At 38.5% G+C, this 25,608-nt stretch overlaps 1 protein-coding gene across 8 annotated transcripts in view; it reads left to right on the top strand.

The window, feature by feature from the left end:
* Positions 1-25,608, top strand: part of mtss1lb (MTSS I-BAR domain containing 2b) — a 69,698-nt gene that overhangs the window by 12,587 nt on the left and 31,503 nt on the right. For all 8 annotated transcript variants that reach the window (XM_084108561.1, XM_084108558.1, XM_084108560.1 and 5 more), the window contains exons 2-3: positions 6,687-6,748; positions 6,859-6,932. In XM_084108561.1, coding sequence (XP_083964687.1) covers positions 6,687-6,748; positions 6,859-6,932 — 136 coding nt within the window. The remainder of the gene's footprint in view (positions 1-6,686; positions 6,749-6,858; positions 6,933-25,608) is intronic.

Genomic DNA, 25,608 nt, shown 5'->3' with positions numbered 1-25,608 from the left:
CTTCCGCAATCACTAGCGAAAGCGGTGGGGAAGAAAAGAGAAATGAAGGCAGCTGCAGTGAGCTATTCATTTTAGGATCATAAATGAAAATGAGTCATTTGAACTTTGACAGAATGTGTCTTTAAGATCTGAGACAGTGGCTCCTCGTGGGATTCCATTAGCAAGAATAATGCCGGAGAGGGCTTCCTTTGTTAAACCAGATCAATAGCAGCAAAATCAGTCTTCTCTGGTGATTTCATAGACATCTATGGAGCTAGACTGCCTCTTTTAGTTGCATATGTCACTTTTATAGGAATTACATAGCAGACATACTGTACTTCTGAAGTTTAGGAATCATTTGCTTAAGGATCATTGACAATGATGGAGCTCAAATTGAGCAAGGAGTATTTCTCTGAACAAGTTGCGCTGACCTTTACAAGCGCCATCATCATAATCAATTGAATTTAATCCTCCTCACATTATCAAGGCACATGGTTTGTTTGCCCTGTACACCTCTACAACAGAACCTGGGATAATGGCTGACAGAGAGTATTTAAGGCCAATGAGAGTAAACAGTGGCTGATCAATACATGTGTTCATGTGTGCGTCTGCGGTTGATACACCATATGATTCTCAGAGATTTTTAATCATGTTGATTTAATTAAAGTATCTCTGGACCTGGGATACATTTCTCAAAAGCATTGTGAGTTATGTTGATTGTAGAAACCATTGGTTGGTGGCAATGGCTCTACGATCTACTTAAGCTTGCAGTGCTTTTGGGAAACGCATTCCTTGTTAAATTGTTCAAAATACTTTAAATTCAATTCATACTTCTCTTATTTGACAAAAATTTAAATTTTTCAATTGTATACAGTTAGGTACATGGCACATGCATTCAGGTTTATTTATTTATTTTTTGATTTTTCTCTTAATTGTCATTGACCCAAATCCAGCAGCTGCCTGCTGTGGTAATGTTGGCAGATTTAGTAGTATCACTATATTGTGCTGTTGCTTATGGAGTGCATGAAATGGCTTTAGCTTTTATCATCTGCCAGAATTCTGGCTGTTTTTTGGCCTTATTAAAATTCACCTTTAGTGCCGTTTTTTTTTTCCACTCGGTTTGGTAAAACAGAAAATAGCCTGCTTCCTTTACAGGGCTCATCTGAGCATGTTTTATCTAAAATGGTGGGGAGAGGTACTTACCCAATTGTTTGTGGATCACTTGGCAAGTCCAGAAAGAGACTGAATAAAGACAGGGATAGAAAGATTTGAAATGACTTTAGTAAAAATGAGCCAGCTAACAGTATTTGCATAATTGGACACAGTGCTGCCCTGCTATTGGATTAGCCTATGAATATGCTAATGTCTGGAAATGGGTGAGGGGGGTGGGTCTTGTGCCTTATCACTCTCCCACAAGCCCCCGAAGATGATGAACCTCTGTCCCGTGCTGCAGATTAGAGCACTTCAAACAGTGCAGGGGTCCCCTCTGGAGTAACGTGTTCAGATTTCAGAGCAAATTAGCAGACATCAAACAAGCAGGACGAGATGCTGGATCAAAGGAGAGACGGTCACAATCTTTGTTAGCGTACCAGCCGCTTTTGTAGTGTCACCAGTGACTGGGCCCTTCTGCGCTCATCCACTGTCCTCTGCGCTGTACTGTTATTTCTTTCTTTCTTTCTTTCTTTCTTTCTTTCTTTCTTTCTTTCTTTCTTTCTTTCTTTCTCTTGCTTGACACATTTGAAAGATTTGACATTTTATTTTAATCCCCTTCTAAAACAAATACAAATCTAAAGGTCCTTGCACGCTGAGTCCGAAATTCAAAAAATAAATACAACCTCACGTTGTGTCAATCACGTTTACACACTGCCTCCGAAACTTTCGTCCGTCATAAAAAAATTCGGATCGGATTCAATTTTCTGCATTTTTCGCATCCGTAGCAAGCATTTTGAGAGGTGTTTTGACAATTCAGAGCCACCGTACAAGCGAACACCAAAATCCAGGACTGTTCAGGATCAATTGGTTCATGGAAATTGGCGGTCTTCTTTTTAATATGTGGCTCTGGTATCGCTAGCAAAGCATAAAACTGAGCCACTGACATCCTGAAGTAAACTTTGAATCGCTCGGGATTATCCCACAGCTCCTTGATAAGGAGGTGGAACTCTCCTTCCTCTCTACGCAATCTCATTATTGGATGGACCCAATATTTCCTCTTTTTTTCCTCTTTTGTAAGAAGAGAGAGGACAACAAAATCATCCACCCTGCTTGAAGACTCCATTTTTAATTGTTTTGCTAATTTTTTTCGCAACAGATTCATTAATACGCATGGGACTTAGTGCATACAACCAGTACTTTATGGGCTAATTCAGAGGTCCTCAGAGAAATATTATCTTGTCTGAATAGAAATATCTGCTATTGTGGAATATTATTTATTAACTCTACTTTTCATTTATTTTCACCTTCATCACATAGCCTACCGTAACTAAAGCTAAAAAATGTCTACCGCTTACAGTGCATGTCGGAACCAAAATGGCCATATCTGAATTCAGAGGCTTACTCTGCACTAGTATACACAGTGATATGAACAGTAGCACACGTTAGTTTTACCATATCAAGTCCTCATACTTGGTAGTGCATGAAAAGTGCATTTGCTTACCCAGCAAAGAAAACAGTGTCGTCTTGAAATTTTGACAACATGAGCCAAACTCTTTCAGGCCTCAGCTACAAATACAGTGTTTAGGGGCTTTCGCACTGGAGGAAGCTTTTCATAGTTCCTAGAACTATTGGTGGAAGTACCCGGTATGATTTTAGTTCTAGGAACTCCTTTTGGAGGAACTAATTTAGCTCCTACTTCAGAGTAGGGTCTAAACCAGCACTATAGGAAACTACCAGTGATGTTAGTGTACGCTGATTGGCCGAACGAATGCTAAACACCATTACATTTACATTTATTCATTTAGCAGACGCTTGTATCCAAAGCGACTTACAAATTAGAACAATAGAAGCAGTTAAACTAACAGTAGGACAACAAAATGCAAGTGCTATGACCCTTCTCAGTTTAATCTAACACAGAACTTTGTTTTGTTTTTTTTTGTTATAGAACAGATAACACCAGTACCCATCATTTAAAAAAAAAAGCTGTGTACACACACAGATTATAGCCTATATACTCTACTCCACAAACTAACTCTACAAACATGGAAAACAGTGATAGATGGGCCTCTTATCCTTTACGCTAAGGAGAAAATCCAACACAACTTTGAGGGGACCAAGCAATCATGATTATGTATTTCAGCTCAGTCAGCAACACTGGACATCAACCACACAGCATACGCTAATACCTTTTCATATACTGTCTACTTTCTATGTATAACAGTTCTATCTAATAACGTATTAGACAGGACTGTTAGACAGATCGTAAACTAATTAACACGGAGAATGCGAGCACTATGTGCTCAGGCTCTGGCTGGCGTTCTCAGCGCCGTCAAAATAAAGGTCACAACAACGAGCGCGGCTTATGTCATTTCAGAGTTCCAACTGACCATGAGAATGCAACCAGGAAAATGTTCCTAAGCGAACCATTAGTTCTCGGGGAACCATCCTGGTGGCTAGTTCCTAGAACTAAGTTCCTAGAACTACCCGATGCGAAAGCCCCTTTTAAAAGCGGGTCAAAGTAGACGTAGGTCTTTATAGGAAGGAAGACTGGAATTACTGATGGCTCGTTTCAGGCAATTCAGATTCGCTACTTTCTTTTGAGAGACAAGAACTCCATTTATTGTGGACTTTAATCTTTGAAACCTTTTGCACACCTTTTACATTCACAAAGTGTGTATAACACACTACATGAAAGGTAATGTTTAAAAAGCATAATAGGGGCACTTTAAAAAATAAATTAAATTAATAAAGAGCGATAGATTTTGTAAAACCTAGTTAACAGTAGAGATCCCGATTCTGCCCGATTCAGTGGATGAAATGACAAATGTCCTGAATTAAGAATAGTAAGCCAGATGTCATGTATGAAACAAATCCCTTCTGAACAGTGCTCTAGGCTATTTTGCTCCAGTCCTCATGTGTCAGTCTCTTTTCTCTTTATCTTAAAATTGTTCTCTCTTTTTTGACTGTGGGGCAAGGTGAGACATGGCACAGGGGTTATTTGGGTAATGTGTGGGTGTATGAGGAAGGGGAGGGGTCTTCTTCCAGTTGCTGAGCACAATCTTGACCTCCAGCTATGCTCTGAAGTGCGGCTAATTTCACCCCTTGACACACACAGCGGTCTGAATCTGCCCTGCTCAAATCCCAACTGAACTCAGCGGTCTTAAGATGCTAACAAAGACAGCTGTGGCCAGGGGCGGTTTATGGAGATACTTTCAAAAGAGCTGGAAGTGGAGATGCAACAATGATAGTGAGATCACAAACTAACTTGCTGATGAGTCATGCTGATTAATAGTAGAAGATTCTTGGGTTTAATATCTCAAAAACATGCTTAACATTGAAGTAACAAGGTGATACTTCATAAATGTTGCTAATAATTTGAGAGTTAATGTCCTCCATGAAAATAAAAACACACCAAGATAAAATAAAAAAAAACTAAATTTCACATGCTTATATTCTACACTCCTGTTCACGTGACACTCCGAAATCACACTGTAAAAACACAGTAAAAAGTAACCTTCAATTGTTACTTTAAAGAACTATTTCTACCTTGTCTTTCCACTAAATTTAGTTTTGTTGGTGTAACCTACCATATTTAGGTTGCTGGTAATGGTAGGTTGCTAGGTGCTGTATGTAACTTGTTCACTCTACTAAAGCATAAAATACCACAATATGTTTGCAGATATTTAGGAAACATGCTCGTTTCTCTGAGAAACACTTCTACAGCCAGTTATTTTACTTTGAAATGTGCGTTCCGTGTTGGAATGTCTGTTTTTGTTTTGGTCTGTGTGATCTCGCCCACTGCCAGTTCACCCAATAGTATTTCGACACCCTGGGATGCCAGATGGCAGGAAAGACAGCGTATTGCAGCCAGCAAACAAACTGGGTCAGAGATTGCAGATTCTGCCCAACCTAAAATGCCTCGGTATCCATCTAAAAATCTCACAAAGTCATAAATATAAATAAATCATATAAATCAACTCATCAACTTACAGTGTTTGTAAGTCTCCTCGGCTTTCATTGTCAATTGCGCTTGTTCCTGTTGCGTGTCCTCAAACTGGCAACCCGTGTGAGCGTCGAGGCGGGGGCAACAACGATATAAGCAACTGATGCTTCACGATCTCCGATATTTTGAATTTGGACTGCAGTACCTATTTCAACCACTAGCTGCCATTCTTACAGACTGCACCTTTAATTTGAATACAGTTAATTTAAATGGTAGCATATTTTTTAGGTTACCGCTTTTTTAAGTAATTCTATCATTTTAAGTAGTTATATCATGCCCAAAAACCATGCCATGTACCATGTTTTGTTATTGTGATGTTGCAAAATGTATCTTGCTGTCTTGTTATATTAAAATTAATTTCAAGAAGACAGTTCAAGAAAGAAATTTAATATAAGAAAAAATCAGTTAGAATCGAAATTGACTTAATAATATAAATAGTGGGAGAGAGTTTCATAGTATACTGTTCTAGAAGGCTATTTTGACCGTTTTTGAAGCAAGATCATTACTGATGTGATTTCAAGAGAGAAAAACACCATTACAGCTCAGGATGACAGTCACAAGATTGTGTGTACTATTCGACATGCTTGTTAGTTTCTGCTCGGTTACTGTGATATTGCATTTAGCCTGTGGCCTGTTGTAAAGCAGACTTCACACAGAATACTTCGTCTGCTGCGTTTCCGTGGCAACTAGGCAGAGATGTACATGGCTCGTCCCCTTATCATCAGGCGACACTCCTGTTCCTGCCCCAGGACAAAACACATCCTTGCAAATTATCATATCCATAATATAGATACACACACATTATATATGTAAAGGCCCGCATGACTACAGTGTTTTATCTATATCTAACGTCCTTCTGCAATTCATACACAGACTTCATTAAATATATTCACCTTTATTTTTACACATACTGATTTTTTTCACACATTTGCTATTAGGATTATGGATGCCACAATGAAATTTTTGTTTTGAATGAAATTAATACTTTTATTCAAGGACGTATTAAATTGATCAAAAGTGACAATAAAGACATTTATAAAGTTACAAAAGGTGTTTTATTTCAAATAAAGGCTGTTCTCTCTATTTGTCAAAGAATTCTGGGAAAAAATGATCACAGTTTTCCAAAAAAATATTAAGCAGCACAACTGTTTTCAAAACTTATAATAACAATAACAATGTTTCTTGAGCACGAGATCAACATAATTATTAGAATTATTTCTGAAGGATCATGTGACACTGAAGACTGGTGTAATGATGCTAAAAATACAGCTTTGCCATCAGAGGAATGGATTGCATTTTAAAATATATATTTTATAATATTACTGTCTTATTGTATTTTGTGTAAATACCTGCAGCCTTGTTGAGCATAATAGATTTCTTTAAAAAAAAAACATGAAAAAATCTTACCGACCCCGAACTTTTGAATGTTAATGTACGAACAATGCACTGACCTTGAAAAACAGAAATTACACATTTACTGCCTTGTACATTGAACGCATATTTACACAAAGGACGCACTCATAACTCGCCTTGTGTCTTTGTTATTTTGCAGTGTTCATATCCTGTCTGGGAAGACTTCAGTGCCAAGGCCACCAAGCTGCACTCTCAACTCCGGTAAGTTCAGTCTCCGGCTCACATCCGCACCTGTCATGTGAAGAAGGTTTTATTGAATGCTAAGAAAAGACAACGTCATCAATTTATCCCATTGGTTTTGTGCTTTTCAGAACCACCGTGCTAGCAGCAGTGGCCTTTCTGGATGCCTTTCAGAAGGTGGCGGACATGGCAACCAACACAAGAGGTATAGGCACGATTACGGATGTGTGAGAGTGTGTGTGTGCGATTTCTGTCCAACTATGTGTGTGCGATTTCTGTATGTATATCCCATTATGAGGGTTATGCATAGCAGAAAACACTACTGGAGAGAGAGATACTGAGTGTCCAAAACAAAGGATTATAGAAGGTACAGAGCCAGACCCTCTAGATTTAATGCTCTCGTTTGGCTGATGAAGTATGTGAGGATGTATTTGTGTTAATGTTCGTATTTGTGTGCATGTACGACAAAAGCTTAACTAACTTTATCAGCAAATGATTAAACACAATTGCATTATTCATCTTTATCTCTGGTGAGTTTTGAACAGTATTTTCACATGGCAGAAATAAACAGACGACTATATTGGATAAATGAGAGGGAAGAAAGACGTGGCTCATAGCTGTAGAGAGTGTTTTTGGTTATTTACGGCGTGATGCTTTATTAATGATTTGACAGAGTCGAGATCTTCAAGGGGAATCAACTGATGAAAAAAGTTGTTTGGAAATAAACCACCAGCCTCATTATGATTATATTACTGTTTTGGGCTTTTTTCTCTTGGTTGGGGGATTTTCTCATTTCATCTTGTCTCGTGGCTTGCCTGAGGTAAAGACTGTTTGAAGGAGGATGATGATCTGCGTTATGGTTGCGTGTGGACATGTTGTGTTTTTAATGAGCTGACGGAGGGAGCCTTCCCGAATGCCTTATAAAGGCAACAAGGATCGCATCCAATCCCACTTGTGACACAAGCTTCAGATGGAGGCTGTTGGGGTGCAAAAGGAAAGTGAGTGAGCACAATAAACAAAAGGAATATTAAATAGTCAGAGGAACAAGGCTAAAAGAAAGTGAGGCATTTTATTACAAACATTTTTACAGATAAATGCCCTTTTGTCTCAAAAGCTTTCATATATCTCTGTGTGAACTGTGAATTAAATTCATAAACTCCAAAATTCATACCCACAAATCTGTGTATTATTTTCCAATAATATTAACTTCTCGTCTTGAATAAATGGATTTTGTTGTTTTTCTTTATGCTTAAACCTAAATATATTATTGTATATCTTATATCTGGCCAACTCTCATGTTCACTGTTGAGTAACTCACTGCTCTTACCAGAATGAGAAGGACAGATGCCAGTAATTTACAGATTGTATAACTTATTGATGATAGTATATGTAGCACATAGCTAGTGTCCTGGATGTAGGTCGGATTATGCTGCGCATCACTCGTTTCTTCTTTAACACTTTTTGATATGCAAGCTTTTGCGTGATATTTCCTCTGTTGTGATTTAGATATGCATCAGCCCACATCCAGCCTTTGGCTCAGAATAGACTTAAAATGACTGTAGTTGAAAGGATGACAACAGCTTTCACAGATACACATTTCAGAATGATATGAACACCATATTTTTATTTTAGCAGCCAATAAAAGTGGATTAGGAAGATGTGGAGTATATAAAAGTGGGCTAGATAACCCGAGGGTTTAGCTCATGGCACAGGTGAGTGCTCTTAGACACATGTCTCTCCATGGGAAGGAGGGGTCACGTACTGCTCAGTGATCATGTGACCTGATTGATGTCAAATTTGTTGAATGCCAAAAGGAGAATGGCCACGAGCTCCGACACACCTCACTGGCACTTCAAAGAGAGAGAGAGAGAGTGCGTGAGGCAAGCAGACATAGTCTATGGATGTGTGACAGTGTGTTGACCACAGGGCTGCTGAAAGATATTTTAAGACAGAGAGAGAAACAAAAGGAGAGAATATGAGGGCACGGTCGGGGTGTCGTGTAACAGGATAAAAGTCAAGTGAACTCTGAAAGGAAAGATGTATGCATCGCATTCATTTTTGGGAAGTTTCATTCTAGCAGGGCCATCTGGAGTGTTGTGGGTGAAGGGACCCACAAAGGTCCTTAATGGGGCCCTGAGAATTATTAAACCATTACTTTGAAATATCAATTATCAAAACTGACTCTGAAAAGAATACAAACGCAACTCATATTTACAACCCAGGTTTATTGGAAAAAAAGTGTCTCTACCTAAATTTTGTAAAATCCCAAAAACAAACCTATACATGCAATTCAGTGCAGGTTCCAGCTGAAATTTCACATGGTTCTTGTACAATACTATTTTATGATCTCAAAACACTTTTACCACAGTGCATGATTAGCAAACTAATACATTTTGATGTTTGCATCACATAATTAGCTCAATATGTCTGGCTTTTCTGACGCTTTCTCAGTAGTTCACCTGGTACAGCATTGCACTTATGATGCGGTGCGCTCGAGTCCCGTGAAACACAAGTCATGAGAAAAGAGCTCAAAGAACCAAGTCATTTTTATCTCACCTTTGCTTTTGTTAACTCTGTTGGTTAGGTTTAGGGTAGGGTTTAGTGAAGCTGGCACGTTATTTTCAAGCACAATAGAGCATTAAACTTTTAGTGACACTCACCAGACATTTAATTTCTAAACTGCCACGATATACACAACAACCAATATAATAAAATGTTGCCAGATTCACGTTCATCTATTTCAGATAAAACTGACAGTGCTTTTGGTGCCACTCACTAGACATTTCACTTTGCATCACACAAAAAAGTGTAAAAAGCAATGTAAAATTATTTTGCAGAAATGTTGCCACAAGTACATTTCCATTTCATTCCAATGAATTCCATATTCATGTTTAGCTGGTAAGGTTTATGTTTGGGACAAGTTTCACCCCCTCCCCATCACAGCGCCACAGACTGCCACGAAGCAATGAGGAGGGGATGGCAGTGAACCGCAATGAAACGGAAGCAAACACACAAACACAACCGCACACACACACACACAAACACACTCCAGGCCTTCATCCTCTCAATGGGGGTCCGACGCTATAGTGAGGGAGGAAACTGATGCTTCCTGCCACTAACTGCCTATAATCTGCTTCTCATTTACTTTCTTTACTGTTCTTCTTCCTTCTGCTCATCCTCCTCTTCTCCTGCTGAGATTGAGTCTAGCTAACTCTCTTCATCACCAGCACTTTTTCTTGTGTTCTCACATTGGCTATAAAATTACCTAAAGGGATAGGTCACCCTGAAATGAAAATTCTGTCATCATTTACTCACCCTTATGTCATTCTAAAACTTATGTGGAACCTAAAAAATATATTTTAAAAAGTTGTTTTTTTTGTGCACACAGTGAAAGCCGTTGGGGTCCAGTGTTGTTTTGGACCCCTTTAAGTTAAATTGTTCAGACAAACCATTCAAAAGACATCTTCCTTTGTGTTACACAAAGTCATACAGGTTTGGATAACTAAAGTCATACTGTTTTAGATGACTAAATGATGATAAAGTTTTCATTAACCCTTTAAGATTATGGTCTCACACTGTCTCCTTTAAGGAAAATCGGGGCTTTAGCCAAGTTATTGGCTTTTTCACATGTGTACAATAAGTGGCAGGGGAAAGGAACACTGCATCGGGAGGCCTAGATAATAATCTTGTTCTGTATGGACGGATTCAGTGGAGGGAGTCTGGCTGTGTGTGTGAAAACCCTAATTCATGAGCCAGAATCAAAACAAAAAGTGCTTTGGCTTGTCCTCTCGATCTTCCTCTCGGCCTCTCACTCTCTCTTTCTCCTCGTGCTCAGTCTCTCACACAGAGACTCTCTTTCCCACTCTGTTCTTGGCTGTGGTGGGAATAAATGTTGATAGATCACAGTCTGTCCTGGAAGCCTGGCACGGGAGCTCGTAAAAAAAGGCGTTCTGCAGATGTGTGCGCGGCGCAGAAGGCTCGTCCGGCGCTTCATAGTGGTGTTTTACTGCCCTGCCTGCATGAGCGGAATAGTGGCAACCATAATGAACATCATAAATCTGATTCATACACCAGGGGGCAAAATGGCTGCCCCTCATAGTCAAAGAGAACATGAAAAAAAAAAAAAGTCTGCCAGCTCAGCAACCGGCAAGCTATTTGGAGGATCAGTTTGTGTGTCTTGAGTGTGTTTGTGTGTGTGATGGGGGTTAGTATTTCCCCAGATGTTTTAAGTAGACTGGTGTAGGCAGCAGGGTGTTACCATTCACACGGCCGTGTAAGCAAACACCAGCCAAACAGTCTGAGAGGAACATTCTCAGTCGCCTTAACACGTCTATTTCTGATAGGGTCTAGTGTAGATTTTCAAGGCACACTCTATAATATCAACAAGAGATAGTAAATTCTGCTTGAAGTGGTACACAAATGTATATGTACCATGAATAATACGTAATGAAACCAGAGGAGCACTTTTGCCATCATTTTAGTGTAAGAACAAAACACCCAAGTATGACCAATTGTGCTTAACACAAGCATGGTCTGCCAAGATGGTCTCCAAAAATAATTAATGATCAATTAGTAAAACTGCAATGGAATTGCTTTAGTAATTAGCCCATTCTTTCTGAACTGTTATTTTCTTTTTTTGAAAATACATTGCATTACCTTTGCATTTCTAAAGTTGCAAGACTCCATTTTGATCTTTACTAGGTGAAAAATGGAACGATGGACATTATCCATTGTGATACATTCAGGATGTATTAATTCAATATTAGTCACCTTCCTAAAATAATTGCCCAAGTCATTTTTTCAGGTTTCTCAGAAAACACAAAAAACTGAACCAATAATTGAGGTTGAGTAGATTTTTCGTTCTTCTTGATGTAGCTGCCATCTTGAAAAGCTTGTAAAATTGCCTAAGTCTCATTGTCTTTTGACTTGGGCAAAATAAAACGGCCTAAGTCACACTCTTGACATAGGCCATTATACCATAGGCCAGGGGTAGAATTGCATGATCTGTTCAGCTGAGGATGTGGACGATTTTACCAGAGGTGGCGAGCATCATGAGGAGATGACTTAATTGCTAAAACACATTTCTTGAAACCACCACTCACTTTCTCAAAACCTTAAACACAAAACCAAATTTTCAAACCACATTCAGAGAACCTCTGAATCTTCTGGCAAAATCAAACAATTGCCTCAAAACCATTTTATCTGTGCTCAAAATCAGACAATGCTTTCAGATCATACACACATGAGTCAATATTATAAACACTCCAGATCATCCATTAAACACTAAATAAATAAATTGTATACTGTATGCACCGCAAGTATAGTATTGTACTGAATATTGTATAGTATTGAATGTCTGTATATTCAGCACTTGCATACTTGCATAAAATAATGACCCAACTGCAAAAGCCAAAAAGGTTACAGTAAAAAACTCTAAATGAAAAGCATGTTACAGTAAAGTACACTCAGAAGAGTTGTGCAACTGCAAAATCAAGGTCAGTGAGAGAGATTCTGTTTCAGCATCATGTCTTCATGTTGGGTTCAGACTGAGGACTTTGTCCACATCACAGACAGTGTCATCTCTGCAGGCAAAGGGAAAAACCCTAAAGCCAGATCCAGCCTTGACAACATTCTCCACATCTTGCTCTTTCTCGTCCTCATCCTCGTCCTCCTTATACATCTCTTTTACACATACTCTTCCTTCTCTCCCTCTTATATTGTTTCCATCCATTGTTGGTATCAACATTGTATCAGTGCAACATTTTGAGTCAGTTTTGGCACTCTGAACGGACTTGTATTATGTACAGTTGGTTTGGTCACATCATTAGAAACAAGTGTGAACTGTTTTGAGTTGTTGTGTGTAAACGATGACAACAGTGTTGTAGTTGTGTTTAACTTTTGCCTGCCTGTGTTTAGGGTTTTGAAACAAAAGTGCATCACAGTGCAAAATGTGTTTTAGTGAGAGAGAATGTGTTAAGAGTTTTGCCAGAAAAGTTCATGAGATTTGTGTTTCACTACCTGAACTTGTTGAATGTTTTACAGAAACAGTGATGTATTCGACAGTTTGGTTTAGGCTATTGAGAATTTGGTTCAGAGAATGGGGTTTAGTGTTTTAGCAATTCAGAAAAACTGTAACATAACATAATAAAGCATTTAAAGAACTTAGACTGGTATTTAAGCACAGCTTAAAAATATACACTGCTGTTCAAAAGTTAGAGGTCAGTAAGATTTTTTAAATACATTTTTTTAAAGACATTACAGGGAAAAAAATATGTATGCATTAAATCAATCATAAGTGACAGTAAAGACTTACAATGTTACAAAAAATCTATTTCAAATAATCATGAAATAATTCATGAATGTATTATGCAATCTTTAGATTAATAAGCATTTATAGCATTCTTTAGTTCTCTCATTTCATGAATGTAAAGCATGTTTGTGTTGCAACCAAATGAAAGGGAGCAGGTGCAATTCTGAATGCTAAATGTACAGTTTTTAATTCATTCACTTTTAATTCATTGCTGTCCAATTTCTAATTGAAAGGGGCTATATGCTTTTTTCTGAAATTTAAACTCGCGACTGACACCTGTGGCCAAAAAACGGAACTGCTCTTCCTTTCTGCTCGCTCTCGTACGTGCACACTTCACAAGTCATCCGCTGCAAAGAAGTCAACATTATGTTTACAGAGGTAAGAACAGTCAAATACATATATTGTTTGAGAAACTAAGTTTGTTTGCTGACTAGCGGTGGTGGCAGAGTGATCTGAAACGTTTAACATGAACGCGCTTGACGTCACATCCGCAGACAGCGCGCGAAAAATCCGACCCGACAGAAAATAGGAAAAATAGGATACAGGCTTATAGGTGCACCCACTGTGAGCTGACAAGGTGTCAGTATGCTCATCAGGAGATGTTTGAGTCATACATGGTCAAATAAAAAGGCTATTGTTACGTTTATTTTGGGGAAACAGTTGCATATAGCCCCTTTAAGTACTTTTATAATTGTAGTAACTCTAAGTGCTGTACATTCCTTTGTCACAAGGAAGAATAATCTAACGCTGCATTTAAATAACTGAGGATCAAGTGAAGTCCATCTGTGTCTGCCAGTCTATCTCTCTATAGCCAAGCCTTTGACAGCCAGTGACCTTGAATGATCCCGTTTCAGTACAGTACAGCCAGGCACTATTATGGCTTCTCCTTTTAGAGCTGTTTATTCTTTTCTCATTAAAAGGATGCATTATCTGAAGAGACAGAGTGTTTTGAATATTTTGAAAATGCAGGCTCTGTTTATTAATATAATGTCAGCTTAAGAACATAAGAGGGTTTCTGTGATTAGAAAAGAAACGTGAAAAGACACAACACACAACACAGCCTGTGATATATGTTTGATAGCAACGGCTGCCAGAAAAGGTATTAAAAAAGGCAAGAAGATAGAATCTCTTCTTACAAACCATCACTGGCTTTGTGCTCCCCATCAACACTCTCTTATTACAGGAAAATTACTGCTGCTCTTTAATTCTACAGGGCGGTTTGATGGTGCAGGACCTCCCGCCAGCATGGTGAGCCTGACTCAGCTTTCCCAGTATACCTCCCCAAATACACACACGCACACTCCTGACCTCCTCTAGGGAACACCTGTTCTTACTGAGAGACTTGTACAGCTCAGCACTCCTACATCGTCCCAAACTACACTATCATTAAAACCTTATAATCAAGAAACACTATTAACAAAAGACAGGATGGTTGAAATTAGCTTCTCGACTAAAAGCCAGACGCAAAGATTTCCATGAACAGGTTCTTTGAAGAGAAACACACATTTGTTCACACTGTATCAAAGACCACCAAGAAAGAAGGACCAGCTTTTTCTTTGTCAGTGTTTTTTTTTTTTTTCTGTTGTACTGTAGGTCATTTATAAGCACTGTAGGTTTGGATTCTTTTGTCGATTTTATTTTAAACTCTTGGCTGCAATATCCTTCATTTCTCACTCCATCCTATACTTAAATAGATGCTTAAACAGTTCTGGACCTACAATTTGACTGGACTGGTAATGTAACTTATTCCCATTGTCTCTGTTTGTTTTGTGGGTAAACATGGCCTTTCTCCAGGTTAAATCATTACGCCAGTTCGTGGTGACAAGTAGCTTGTCTTTATGACTGAGTCATTGAATCATTCGCTCATTGAAAAAATACTGATTCATTCAAAAATACTGATTCATTCAGTAACAAAACATGACTACTAGGCTTTGCTAGGTGTCGGAAATGATTCTGCAGTGGATTTGGAACTGTTTTTGTTGGACAGGCAAAACTAGACAAAGTAACTTTCAAAGTAATTTACTACAGTTTTTCTTAATTGCTAACACACTATAACTGATTCAGTTGGCCGCATTTCCTTAACCATTCATTCACTTCTTAAAACAAATACACATTTCTCAAAACGTTCAACACATTTCACCTGTTTTGACACTTTTCTCAATGTTTTCTGCAAAACTCTGCACAAAAATGTCCTCATTTTGCACATTTAACCATGCTCTCATTCAGAAAACACAAGTACACCATATAATTAGCTCAAGTGTCACACTGTGAGCTCAGATAGCACACATGTATCCATGTGTAAACATTAAGTAGGTTTTGTGTGTGAGGCAAAAGAGAATATGTTTTTGACTGGCAGTGGAAATTTGAGGTTTGTACAAACTGATAGATGGTAGTTTTGAGATTGTGTTTATAGTTGTGAGAAAATGGTGAATTGTTTCATGAATTGTGTGTTAGTAATCAAGAAAAACTGTTACTTATTGTTTATTGAACTATTGTGTATAAACAATATCATACTCACAGTTTTGCTGTTGGTCTGAGGAACAGCACTGTGTACTGCTCCTGTGATATTACCTATATATAATATTTACCACTTCACGCAAAAGGCATTTTTTGAATTCCACCGCGCAGCTTTTTTACTTGTTTTTGTATGTAAACATGCATAAGATACATGCATTTGGCCACTGCACAACATTTGCATGTAAACGCTGTGGTTTTGAAAAACACTGTGTCCACTTTTGAACTTGCTTTACCAGTTATATATGTAAGTTTCAAAACAGTAAACGATCAAATAAGCTGAGGCACGGTCTACATGAGGCGTGGTCGGCCTGAAATGGAAAAAAATGTAGGATGGAACTTGATTTTGTCCATTGGTAATTGATTGGATTGTTTGTCGTTTGCAATTGTTGTGAGTGACAGGTTGTTACTCATACTTTTTAGTGTATTTTTTGGGAGGTATAAAGAGGGGGGCATGACCAAAACAGTTAGAGAACCACTGGTTTAGAATGTGCTTTTGTTTTGTAGTCTTTAAGTTTGTAGTTTTATTCATGTTTCCTGTTCCCCCAGTGGTGTAGTCTAGTTTTTTGTAGTGAGTATCCTGTAATATACCCCCCCCCCCACAAATACAATTGCACAAATACAAATTTACTTTTAGAAATGGTGTTTTTGAAAAAAAAAATGGTGTTATTGTTTTGGCAAGTTTAGGCTACTCTTTAAATTAAAACATGTATGAAAACTTGTGTGATATTCCCTTAAAATAACGTTTTAATAGATTTTATTATTATTATTATTATTTTAAAATTCATTTTTACTTCTTTTTAATTTCTTTGAGTTAGACCGAACTTTTATTTTGGTGGGTTGTAGACATTTGAGTTTCTGTGTGTTTTAATAAACTATTATTATTATTATTAGGCCTACTTGAAGTATACTCTACTGTGCAATAGTAATATATTTCTGTTATAATTTCTTCAAGTTATACCGAACTTTTATTTTGACAGGTTGTCGTAAAGACATTACAGTTTCTATGTGTTTGTATATGAAACGAATGAATGACTTTTATCAAATGAAATGGTGAAATTCTCGTGAAGTGACTTTCATAGCAGCTCTGCGATGAAGTGCACATGTAGTAGCTCATGTCTCAATACAGTGAAATGCTGAAAACACCATGAGCGTGATCACGCGTGCTTCAGTGTGTGTGTGTGTGTGTGTGTGTGTAGTGGAGCACACATTGAGCGCTCATTCATTCCCAGAGACGCGTAGAACAATTGCAGTCTCTTTTAACTTTAATATTCACAGACACTAGTCCATATCGAGATTTGATTCAATGTACAGCCCTACTTTTGATTTATTCATTCAAAAATAGCCAAATTCGGTGACGTTCTGCTTAGCAAGCTCCATTTGTGACTGGATTCCGCGATTCGGTGTCGCTTCGCAAACACAGACGGGGTGAATTTATGAATGAAAGTGAAAGTTCTGACACAAATTACGCATCCTAACGATTTTTTAAGTGGGTATACGGAAATCCTTGGCCTTTTCTAGTGGGTATACGGCGTATACCTGCGTATCACGTAGACTACACCACTGTGTTCCCCTGTTAGTCTAATTACCCGTGCATATAGTGTTTCCTATGTTCATTGTTAGGTTTTGTCCTTACGCTTACATGTGCTCAGTTTTGGTTTCCTTGTTTCTCTGTTCCCATGTTCTTTGTAATCTACTTTGGTAAGGAATCTGCATTTGGATCCAGCTCTCTTGTGTTTTTTAGTTCCGGGCGTGACCGTACATTTACATCCGTACATGAACATGCTCTGAAACAGCATGTACAATATGGAAATTCAGAGGCTCGATTTTGCCTTAATGGCAATTAAATATTAACTATGGTTTGAGTTATAGACCTAATTAAGATAGCATCCTGGGTAGACCCTCCAGCTCTTGTCCCCTGAGAGGATTCATAAAGCTGCTCAGAAGCTGACAGAGATGTCAAAAACTGATCGAAAGACCCTCATTTTTATACAAAGACTGATTTCTGGTGTGTATGGATTATATTAATCAAACCATAAGGTCCTGTGCCATAAAGCCCAATGTGAATAATAGCATCTAGAGAGATTATTTCTGCTCTCCCTCATGTAACTGTATCATCTTTTTCTGCTTTTCCTTAATTCCTATCTTCTGATTGGTTCTGACAGCTCAATATGACCAGACCCTTGTTATAACAGACTAATCCATATGGGAGAGTGTGGGCTTGTTTGGTGCTCTTGGCATTTGCCACAGGATGTCGACTGTTTTTCCTCAAGCTAATCTGAAACACTGGATGCGGTGCAGTGGCACATGACACACAGGTAGACTCTATACCCCACCGCCAGCCAGCTCATTGCAAAAAAGGGAGGGCGATCGCTGCATTGTTGCCTAGCAACAGAGAGAGATGTGCCCCTGTTGCTTATAGTGTTGCTAAGAAACTGGGAAACAATTTTGCAGTCATTTACAGTGTTTGCAGAGTGGCAAAGAGTAACATGGTAGGCTACATGCAGAGCTGCTTGTTTCCACAAGCTGTTTCAGTGTTTTTACAGCGTTGATCGAATGCAAGGGTTCAACAGAGGATACAAGCTCAAACCTTGAAGCTGTAGGTGAAGATCTGAATCAGGACTTACAGTGTGGGCGAACTGTGAAGAGGATGCGTCTCTTGTCATTAGTAACAGAATCTCTGTCTAGCACATATACTCCCATGCGCTTACACGCACTTACCCACCGCTCTCATTAAGAAGACGGGAGACTTGCCTTGGCAGCGGAGTCTAGTTTCTGCCGCTTCCCACGTACATGCTGCTGGCTGCAGGCACAAAGAGAGCCTGTGACACAAGGAAGTGTCCTAAAGAGAGGCTAAAGAGAGAGAGAGAGAGTGAGAGGGATGCAGAGGGAGGAAGAGAAGCAAATAGATGAGCATTGTGAACGCAGCTTAATTAAAGACAATAATGTTGTTTTTGTAGCACATTCTCAAAAACAAATGGCTGACTCAGAGAGGTGGAGATGGCCTAGTTTCCCACTCGAGAGAAACTCTCAGCTTTTAAGAGAGTTCAGATGAGATTGGCTTTAGATGAAAAGCATTTTCTTGAAAGAATTAAGAGTGTTTGCATCTGTATATATTGACTGGCATTATATGGACAAAAAAAAAAAACACTGAAACATGCTGGGGTTGGACATTGAAACTGAAACACTGGCCAGTGTTGGATGTTTCACGCCTATTGGCGTCCTGGTGGCCAATCATCTCTGATTTTACATTCCATCAGTAAGAGCAGAGTGTGAAGGTTGGATTAGCAGAGCAATAGCACAGGCTGGGCTGCTAATGCCAAACCTTTGGTTACTCATGCCAATGCCCAAATGTCAGTTTCATTGGTGTCAACAGTGCAAACATTGGGCTATGGACAATGTGAAACATGCATTGTTCTCTGATGAGTCCACCTTCACTGTCTTTGATGACCGAATTTCATTATTGGGTGAATTATCCCTTTAATTTTAACCAGTGTGAGAAGTCAGTGCATATGTATGGAAACATTGTTGCAGACTCTGTTTACATTTAAAATAATTGAAATGGGTCAGATCATAAGGAGAGTTCCTTGATCGTTGGAGATAAAAGAGTTCATTGCACTGTAAAATATACTGTAGAGCTGAAAACTTCCAGCCCCAAAACAGCATAAAATAAAATGAAGCTGCACAAGCACAGTTCTCATGCAAATCACTCACATGGTCAAGACATTTCCACGTCAACCATAGACATAATCACACCCAGTTCTAGGTTTTGGTTGGATTATACAAAAGGTAGGATTATACATTTCAGGTAGTCCTTCTCTCTCGGCAAGGACTTGCACAAATTCATGCTCTTATTCAGTCAAATGTTTGTACTCAGGGACTCTGTGTATTTGCTGATCTGGCAACATGGGAAGTAAAGATACATTTTCAACATTTCCATCCATTTCTAGCAGTTTGATCCATTCAGTCCCATTTGTGAATGTTTGTGAACATAATAGATGACCAAAATTGCATTGATTGCATTGATCAGCCAGACACAGTGCTAAGGAGGCACTGCATGCTTTCTCGTGACTGTTTTCACCTATATTTTGTTATGCTCCCTTCACATGTACACTTTTAGACCTTTATAAAGGCCTGTTAACACCAGTACAAATGTCCATGACATGTACAAATGTGAAAATTCAGCGCAATAAACATTTTATTTGAATGAATAGCTGTTAATGTCTTTGTTCAGACTGACACAAACATTTCATTGTGGCTTCCACTGATTTAGAGAAAAAGAAAAAACTGGCTAACCAATAAGATTTGCTTTTTTGGTCACATGCCCGGAAAAGCATTGGTCTAAACAAACAAATTGCATGCTAAAATCAGACCGAATTTTCTTGTCTGAAGTTTAAAATCATTGGTTACCCGTAAGCCAATCACATAACGTTTGGTTATGGCGTGTGTTATGCGCATGCTCAGCCGCATTTAACTTCCACTGTAAACACATGTATGATGCGAAAACAAAACCATAGAGCGAAATACCGGAGTGAACATGGCTGTGAACGACTTTTGCAGATTATGTAAAGTAAATCTACGCATCCACGGTACAATCAGCGTCTACGTCACGGCTCTCAGCCCGCCCTCTGTTCGTTGATTGGCCGGCTGTTTTCAGGCCGGAGGAAAACGGAAAGCTATGACGCTGTCTCAGACTGAGTACAGAAGCGAAATGAAATTGAGCGGAAGTACGAAGTCTGACGTAGTCAGGCTAGGAATTTGTGTCTATGCCTTTTGTGTAATTTTGCCATGGAACTTGCAGGATCAAACTGCCTAGAACAGCCTAATATGCAAGTGTCTATATGAGTCCAGTCCACTGATAATGACAGATGAGTGTGATATGTGTTGTGTTCAGAATGTATGTTTTCATCTGTGTGTGTGTGGAGCACGAGTGTTGTAGAGTGATCAGTGGGTGAGCCCAGGCCGGACTGAGCATAATCCCTGCTATTAAGAATCAGCATTCAGGCGTGATCTACCTCTACAGGCTCTACTGCTGGCTCAGCTGGTGCTATCATCACACATTTCATTAACCCTACACTGCCATTCTCTCTCTCTCTCTCTCTTTCTCTTGTCTTTATGTCTCCTTCTCTGCTGCTCCATCCACGAACTGAATATGTCAATCAGGGAGCTTTTGATCCACCTCTGCTTTGTCTGCACTGCACCCTTTGTGTTCTCCTCACTTACATGTAGATGTCAATCCAGAGCAATAAGTGTGTCATATGTTTCTACGCCCTACCCCAGCACCCCAGACAGTCAAAGAATGTCTTGAAGGGTCGTGCTATTGTCTTGAAAAGCTATAAACTGTTGGAAGTCATGAAGTCCATTTCCAGTGTGCACCGTGGGATTGAGAGATGACAGGGTCTGATGGACAGAGAGAATGAATATAGATCTGAATGATGAGAGTATTAGAGCATGAATGGAGACAAAATGAATAGACATTGACAGGTTTATTGATGGATTGTGAAGTGGCTGTACTGTAATTCCATGTTCTGCTCTCTCAATCTCTAACCTTCCTCATCTTTTATTATTATGGTCTCTTTCCTGTCCACTTTCTCTTGTTCCCAGTGGAAGGAGCACATTTATAGTGCTTCTCTCTTTGTCTTTGGGAAACTCCCCTCTTTTTAATATGTTTGTTGTTATTTTTTACTTTTTCCTGTTGTTTCTCTCTGATTTTATCTGTATCTCTCCATCTCTCACTGTATATCACTTCTATATCTGTTGGTCCTTTGGGTGTGTTGGCATGGCAATCACCTCTGCAAAATCCTGATTTGGGCTTTGTTGTTTTTATATGTCTTTGTGTGTTTGCATATCTTTGTTTTACTTCCTTTTGCTGCATGTGTTCATGTCAAGTATTATGTATGTATGTATGTATGTATGTATGTATGTATGTTTGGTGCATCCCCCCCCCCCCCCCCCCCCACCCATTTAATACAAATTATCATTACAGATTATTGTCATTACAGATTATATTACCAGCATAACATAATAAGAATTTAGTATTTACTTTTAGGTTTTGGGGTATGGTTATGGTTAGGGAATAGAATATACAGCTTGTACAGTATAAAAATCATTGTCTATGGAATGTCCCCATAAACAAGGAAACTCATCATATATGAAAGCATACCGATTAGGCCTAGAGAGAGTGGGAGAGGTTGGAGTTTGGCAGCTCTTTTCACTCTGAATCTCTGATTCTCCCCTGGAGTTGCATGGAGTGCACAAGGGTGCAGATTTTGTGTCCCTAAAGTTTTCCTGTGAATGGCCTTCTTGGCCATTGGTCTGTTTGTCTGGTTTGTTACCATTGTCTTGTCATGTTTGAAACGCTGGACACGGAAAAGGTCAGCAAGGGCTGTGGGTTTTCAGTCCTGGTGAAATGATTACAGAGCTCTGCAGTGCCGGACACTTTTTCCCACAGCCTGTAGAAAAAAGGAGGGCTGGAGCTCAGCCAGATGGGATTGCTGTTAGCAAAACCATTCTCAGGGAGCCCCTCCACCCAGCGAAAGAGGGAAATCTGGACCTATGACAGAGGGGAAAGTGTTTAAAACTCATGCTGCAGTGATGCTAAATTTACACAAAATGGCAGCATTTGGCAACATGTTGGAGCCTCACCATTTTCCCAGACCAAACTTATGATGAATGTCTTGTTTTTGACTTTCTCTACTTATTCATCAACTGACCCCTCTTCTTTCACATAAAATATCTCATGCATAATCTTCAGTTTCTTATTGCATTCATTGTCACCTACCATTTTTTTCTTTTGATAATGGAGCAGGCTGGAGACTTAAATTTACCCCTTGTTATTAGATCCTCAACTCTTGTCCTTGTAACACTGATTCAAAGATTCCTACAGTTCTTGCTTTGCAGACGTCAAGGATTTCCCAAAAATGTAAGGAGTTGTGAAGATCCCATTAACCCTGTGGAGTGTTTGGAATGCCTGAAATACCCAGAATTCTGTTCTGCTCCTTGTAATGAATTCGCTGACAGGAACTTTTTGTTTATTTGAATAGTTCAGGGTACATGTTTTTTAACAATTGCTTTAATACCAGAATTTGATATTATTCTTCTGAACAATCAAACAAATTCCAAGAATCTTCTTATCTGTCTGTATAAAGCAACATACATTTTATTTATTTATTTTTGTGGATCTGAGGGCACAAAAAGTTTAAGAACATAAATACTCCCTTCTATTCTGTTCAATTCTAATCTACACAGGTTTTACAGCTGAATGTGAAACATATATTTTTGGTATGCCCCATTTTTAACCTCACAAGACAATGATTTTTATCAGGACAAACTCTTTTATTGAGTTATGTACAAAATTGTTTACTATATTCTATAGGTTGAATTTTATTAAATGATTGTATTTATTGAATGATGAATCTGTTTCTGCTATGATATAGCTTGTGACACTGATATGGCTATAATCTTAAATACAACAACTACAGCTGTATGTGTGTGTGAGAGAGAATATGAGACGGTGTATTGATGGGTGTATTTATAGTTAGGCTATTGTGGGAGTTTTCTGAATTTCTGAATTTTTCATGAAGACACTGACAAACTGACTAGATCATGCATCAGTATGTTGATTGTGTGTGTGTTTAAAATGCCACAGGGTTAGTGGTTAGATCACCATAGTCAGTTACAGTGGGATTATAGCAGAGCTAATACAGTAGTTAGTGGATATTATAGCACTATTGCGTGCGTGTGTGTGTGTGTGTGTGTGTGCATATGCGTGTGCATGTACTATGTCTGTGGTCGAAAATGTAATCCTCTTTGTCACTGTGACACACAGACCGAGTTTTTATGAGACCTGGCATGCCTCTACTTTTATACGCCTGTGTGTATGTGGCAAAGCTCAGCAGATGGTGCGTAATAATCATTGCAGCCATCAGGTTTAGAGGTAGACGGCAAGAAAGAGGCATGCATATCCATGTGCGTTACAGTCACATACAATTCTGCACTGATCATGTAAATCCGTAGACAGTTGCAGTGTTGTTACATTAATTTATTGATTTATATAATGCCTTTTGTAGATTATTTGATTGTTCTGTACAGTAACTAAAACTTCTCTCGTCTGACCCAGCTAACAAAAAACATATTCTTTAAACGTTTTGCTAACGTTCCCATTAAGTTATCAAAATGTTATTTCTGAACATTCAAAACATCCAGTTTTTTAAATGTTTTAATACTTTTTTTCATTACATATTTTAATTATATTTTTCATACACTCCATTATATATAATTTTGTAAGATGATAATATTACTCTTTAATGTTCTAAACCAAGTAGTAAAGTTTAAAAAACTTCTTTAAATGTTTCAGAGAGAAAAAAACAAATACCATGAATGATATAAATTAATAATGTTTTTGTGCTAACATTTTGAGAAAATTATTAAAGACCAGATAACTTTGAACAAACATTCTATGAACGTTACTGGAATAATGTTTATTCATAACTGAGAGAACATTGCCATAACGTTAGCTCAAGTTTTGAGAAGGTTCCCTGTTAGCTGATGAATTTCTCATCACTGCATTGTTTATTAGATTTTGGTGTTTTGCGATTGTTTATTGTGTGATTTTATGTACTTCTATGTACTTTTTGTTTTTTGCTGGCCATCTTGACCAGGTCTCACTGGTAGAGGAGATACTGTATCTCAATGGGACCTTCCTTTGTTTAATCAATGAATCAATCAATCAATCAATCAATCAATCAATCAGTGAATCAATAAATAAATAGGGCTTCATTACTGTTTCATGGCACACAGAATATGTTTAAAAGTGAATAATAATAATAATTACCCATATGAGATGTAACTTATTTGCATTATCTTCAAAAATATTTGAATGCCTCATGTGTTAACCCCCCTGCCTGCCCTTTATCAGTCTGTTCATCATGAGTATCTAGTTAAAGGAAGAGTAAAACAGTTTTTGGCTTGTTTTTCTTCCTTCTCAGAGCTGCTCTCCATATGTGTAGTCTAGAGGCTTCTGCCCAGGGAGTTCTAATATATTTGGTAAAAGCTATCCATTAGTGTCCCATTCATCTCAATGGCAGTTGCTTGGCTGGTGTCTTCAGACCCAAAAGTATGTGAATTGGAAGCTGCTTTTGGAAACACTTTTTTGAGCCTGTCGGCTGAGCCGTAAATACCATGTGACTTATTCTGGAATTGATGTCATTTTCCAACATGACTTAATGGTGTAGTTTCAGCATCAACCAGCCAGGACTGACTGCTAGAGATGACCATCCAAACCTTGACCCCTGTTTTGGCCTCTCTTGCCCTGGAGACTGTCTGTGGGCCTTACTTTTTCCATCCCGTCAGCACTTCTCCTGTTCTGGTAGATGCAGAAACACACTTCCTCTTCTCTCATTCCCATGCATACAGCATACATAGTCTTTCCTGATCTCATCTCAACACCATTCCTCAGTCATTATCTGTGCATCAGGAAACTTGCCATGAAACATCAGTGGGTCACATCCTTTTAACTAGTCATTTTCTGTCCCTAGAGATTGGGTGAGATTTCCACCAAAAATGTTTATCTCCAGAATGCTTTATAATACTTATAATCATGCACAGTTGTATCAGGAACTTTGTAATTTCAGGAATGCAATCTAGACAACAAAAAGAAAAACTACAGCACATCCCAGAGTGCATTCGTGGCTGTTGATGTTTCAGGTGGTTTAACCCTTGAGTACATTATTATAACTGTGAGCTCACTTTACAGTCTGCAGGAGTGCACGCATATGCAAAGAAGTTTAATTTTTACTGATTACCAAAGTTTAGGTTTGGTGAACTGTGACCTGTGAAAACATATAGCAAAGATAAATGTTTGACCAACAGACAGTGGTTCTGAATGTCAATTTTTGGCTCAGTACATCAAAACCTACCTTTGTAATTTCCATTGTTGTGGGAAAGTAGACTGGATATGATACATTGAACATACTACTATTTCGCTTTTTTTTTATTCATTAATATCAGAACTGAAGCCCTAGAATTGGGGTTTCTTATATTCATAGCATATTCATAT

The sequence above is a fragment of the Abramis brama genome (assembly GCF_963993115.1).
Source record: "Abramis brama genome assembly, chromosome: 3".
In the NCBI taxonomy this organism is placed as follows: domain Eukaryota; kingdom Metazoa; phylum Chordata; class Actinopteri; order Cypriniformes; family Leuciscidae; genus Abramis; species Abramis brama.
The sequence above is the reverse complement of the archived record's forward strand: the minus strand, read 5'-3'. Positions and strand labels throughout refer to the sequence as shown.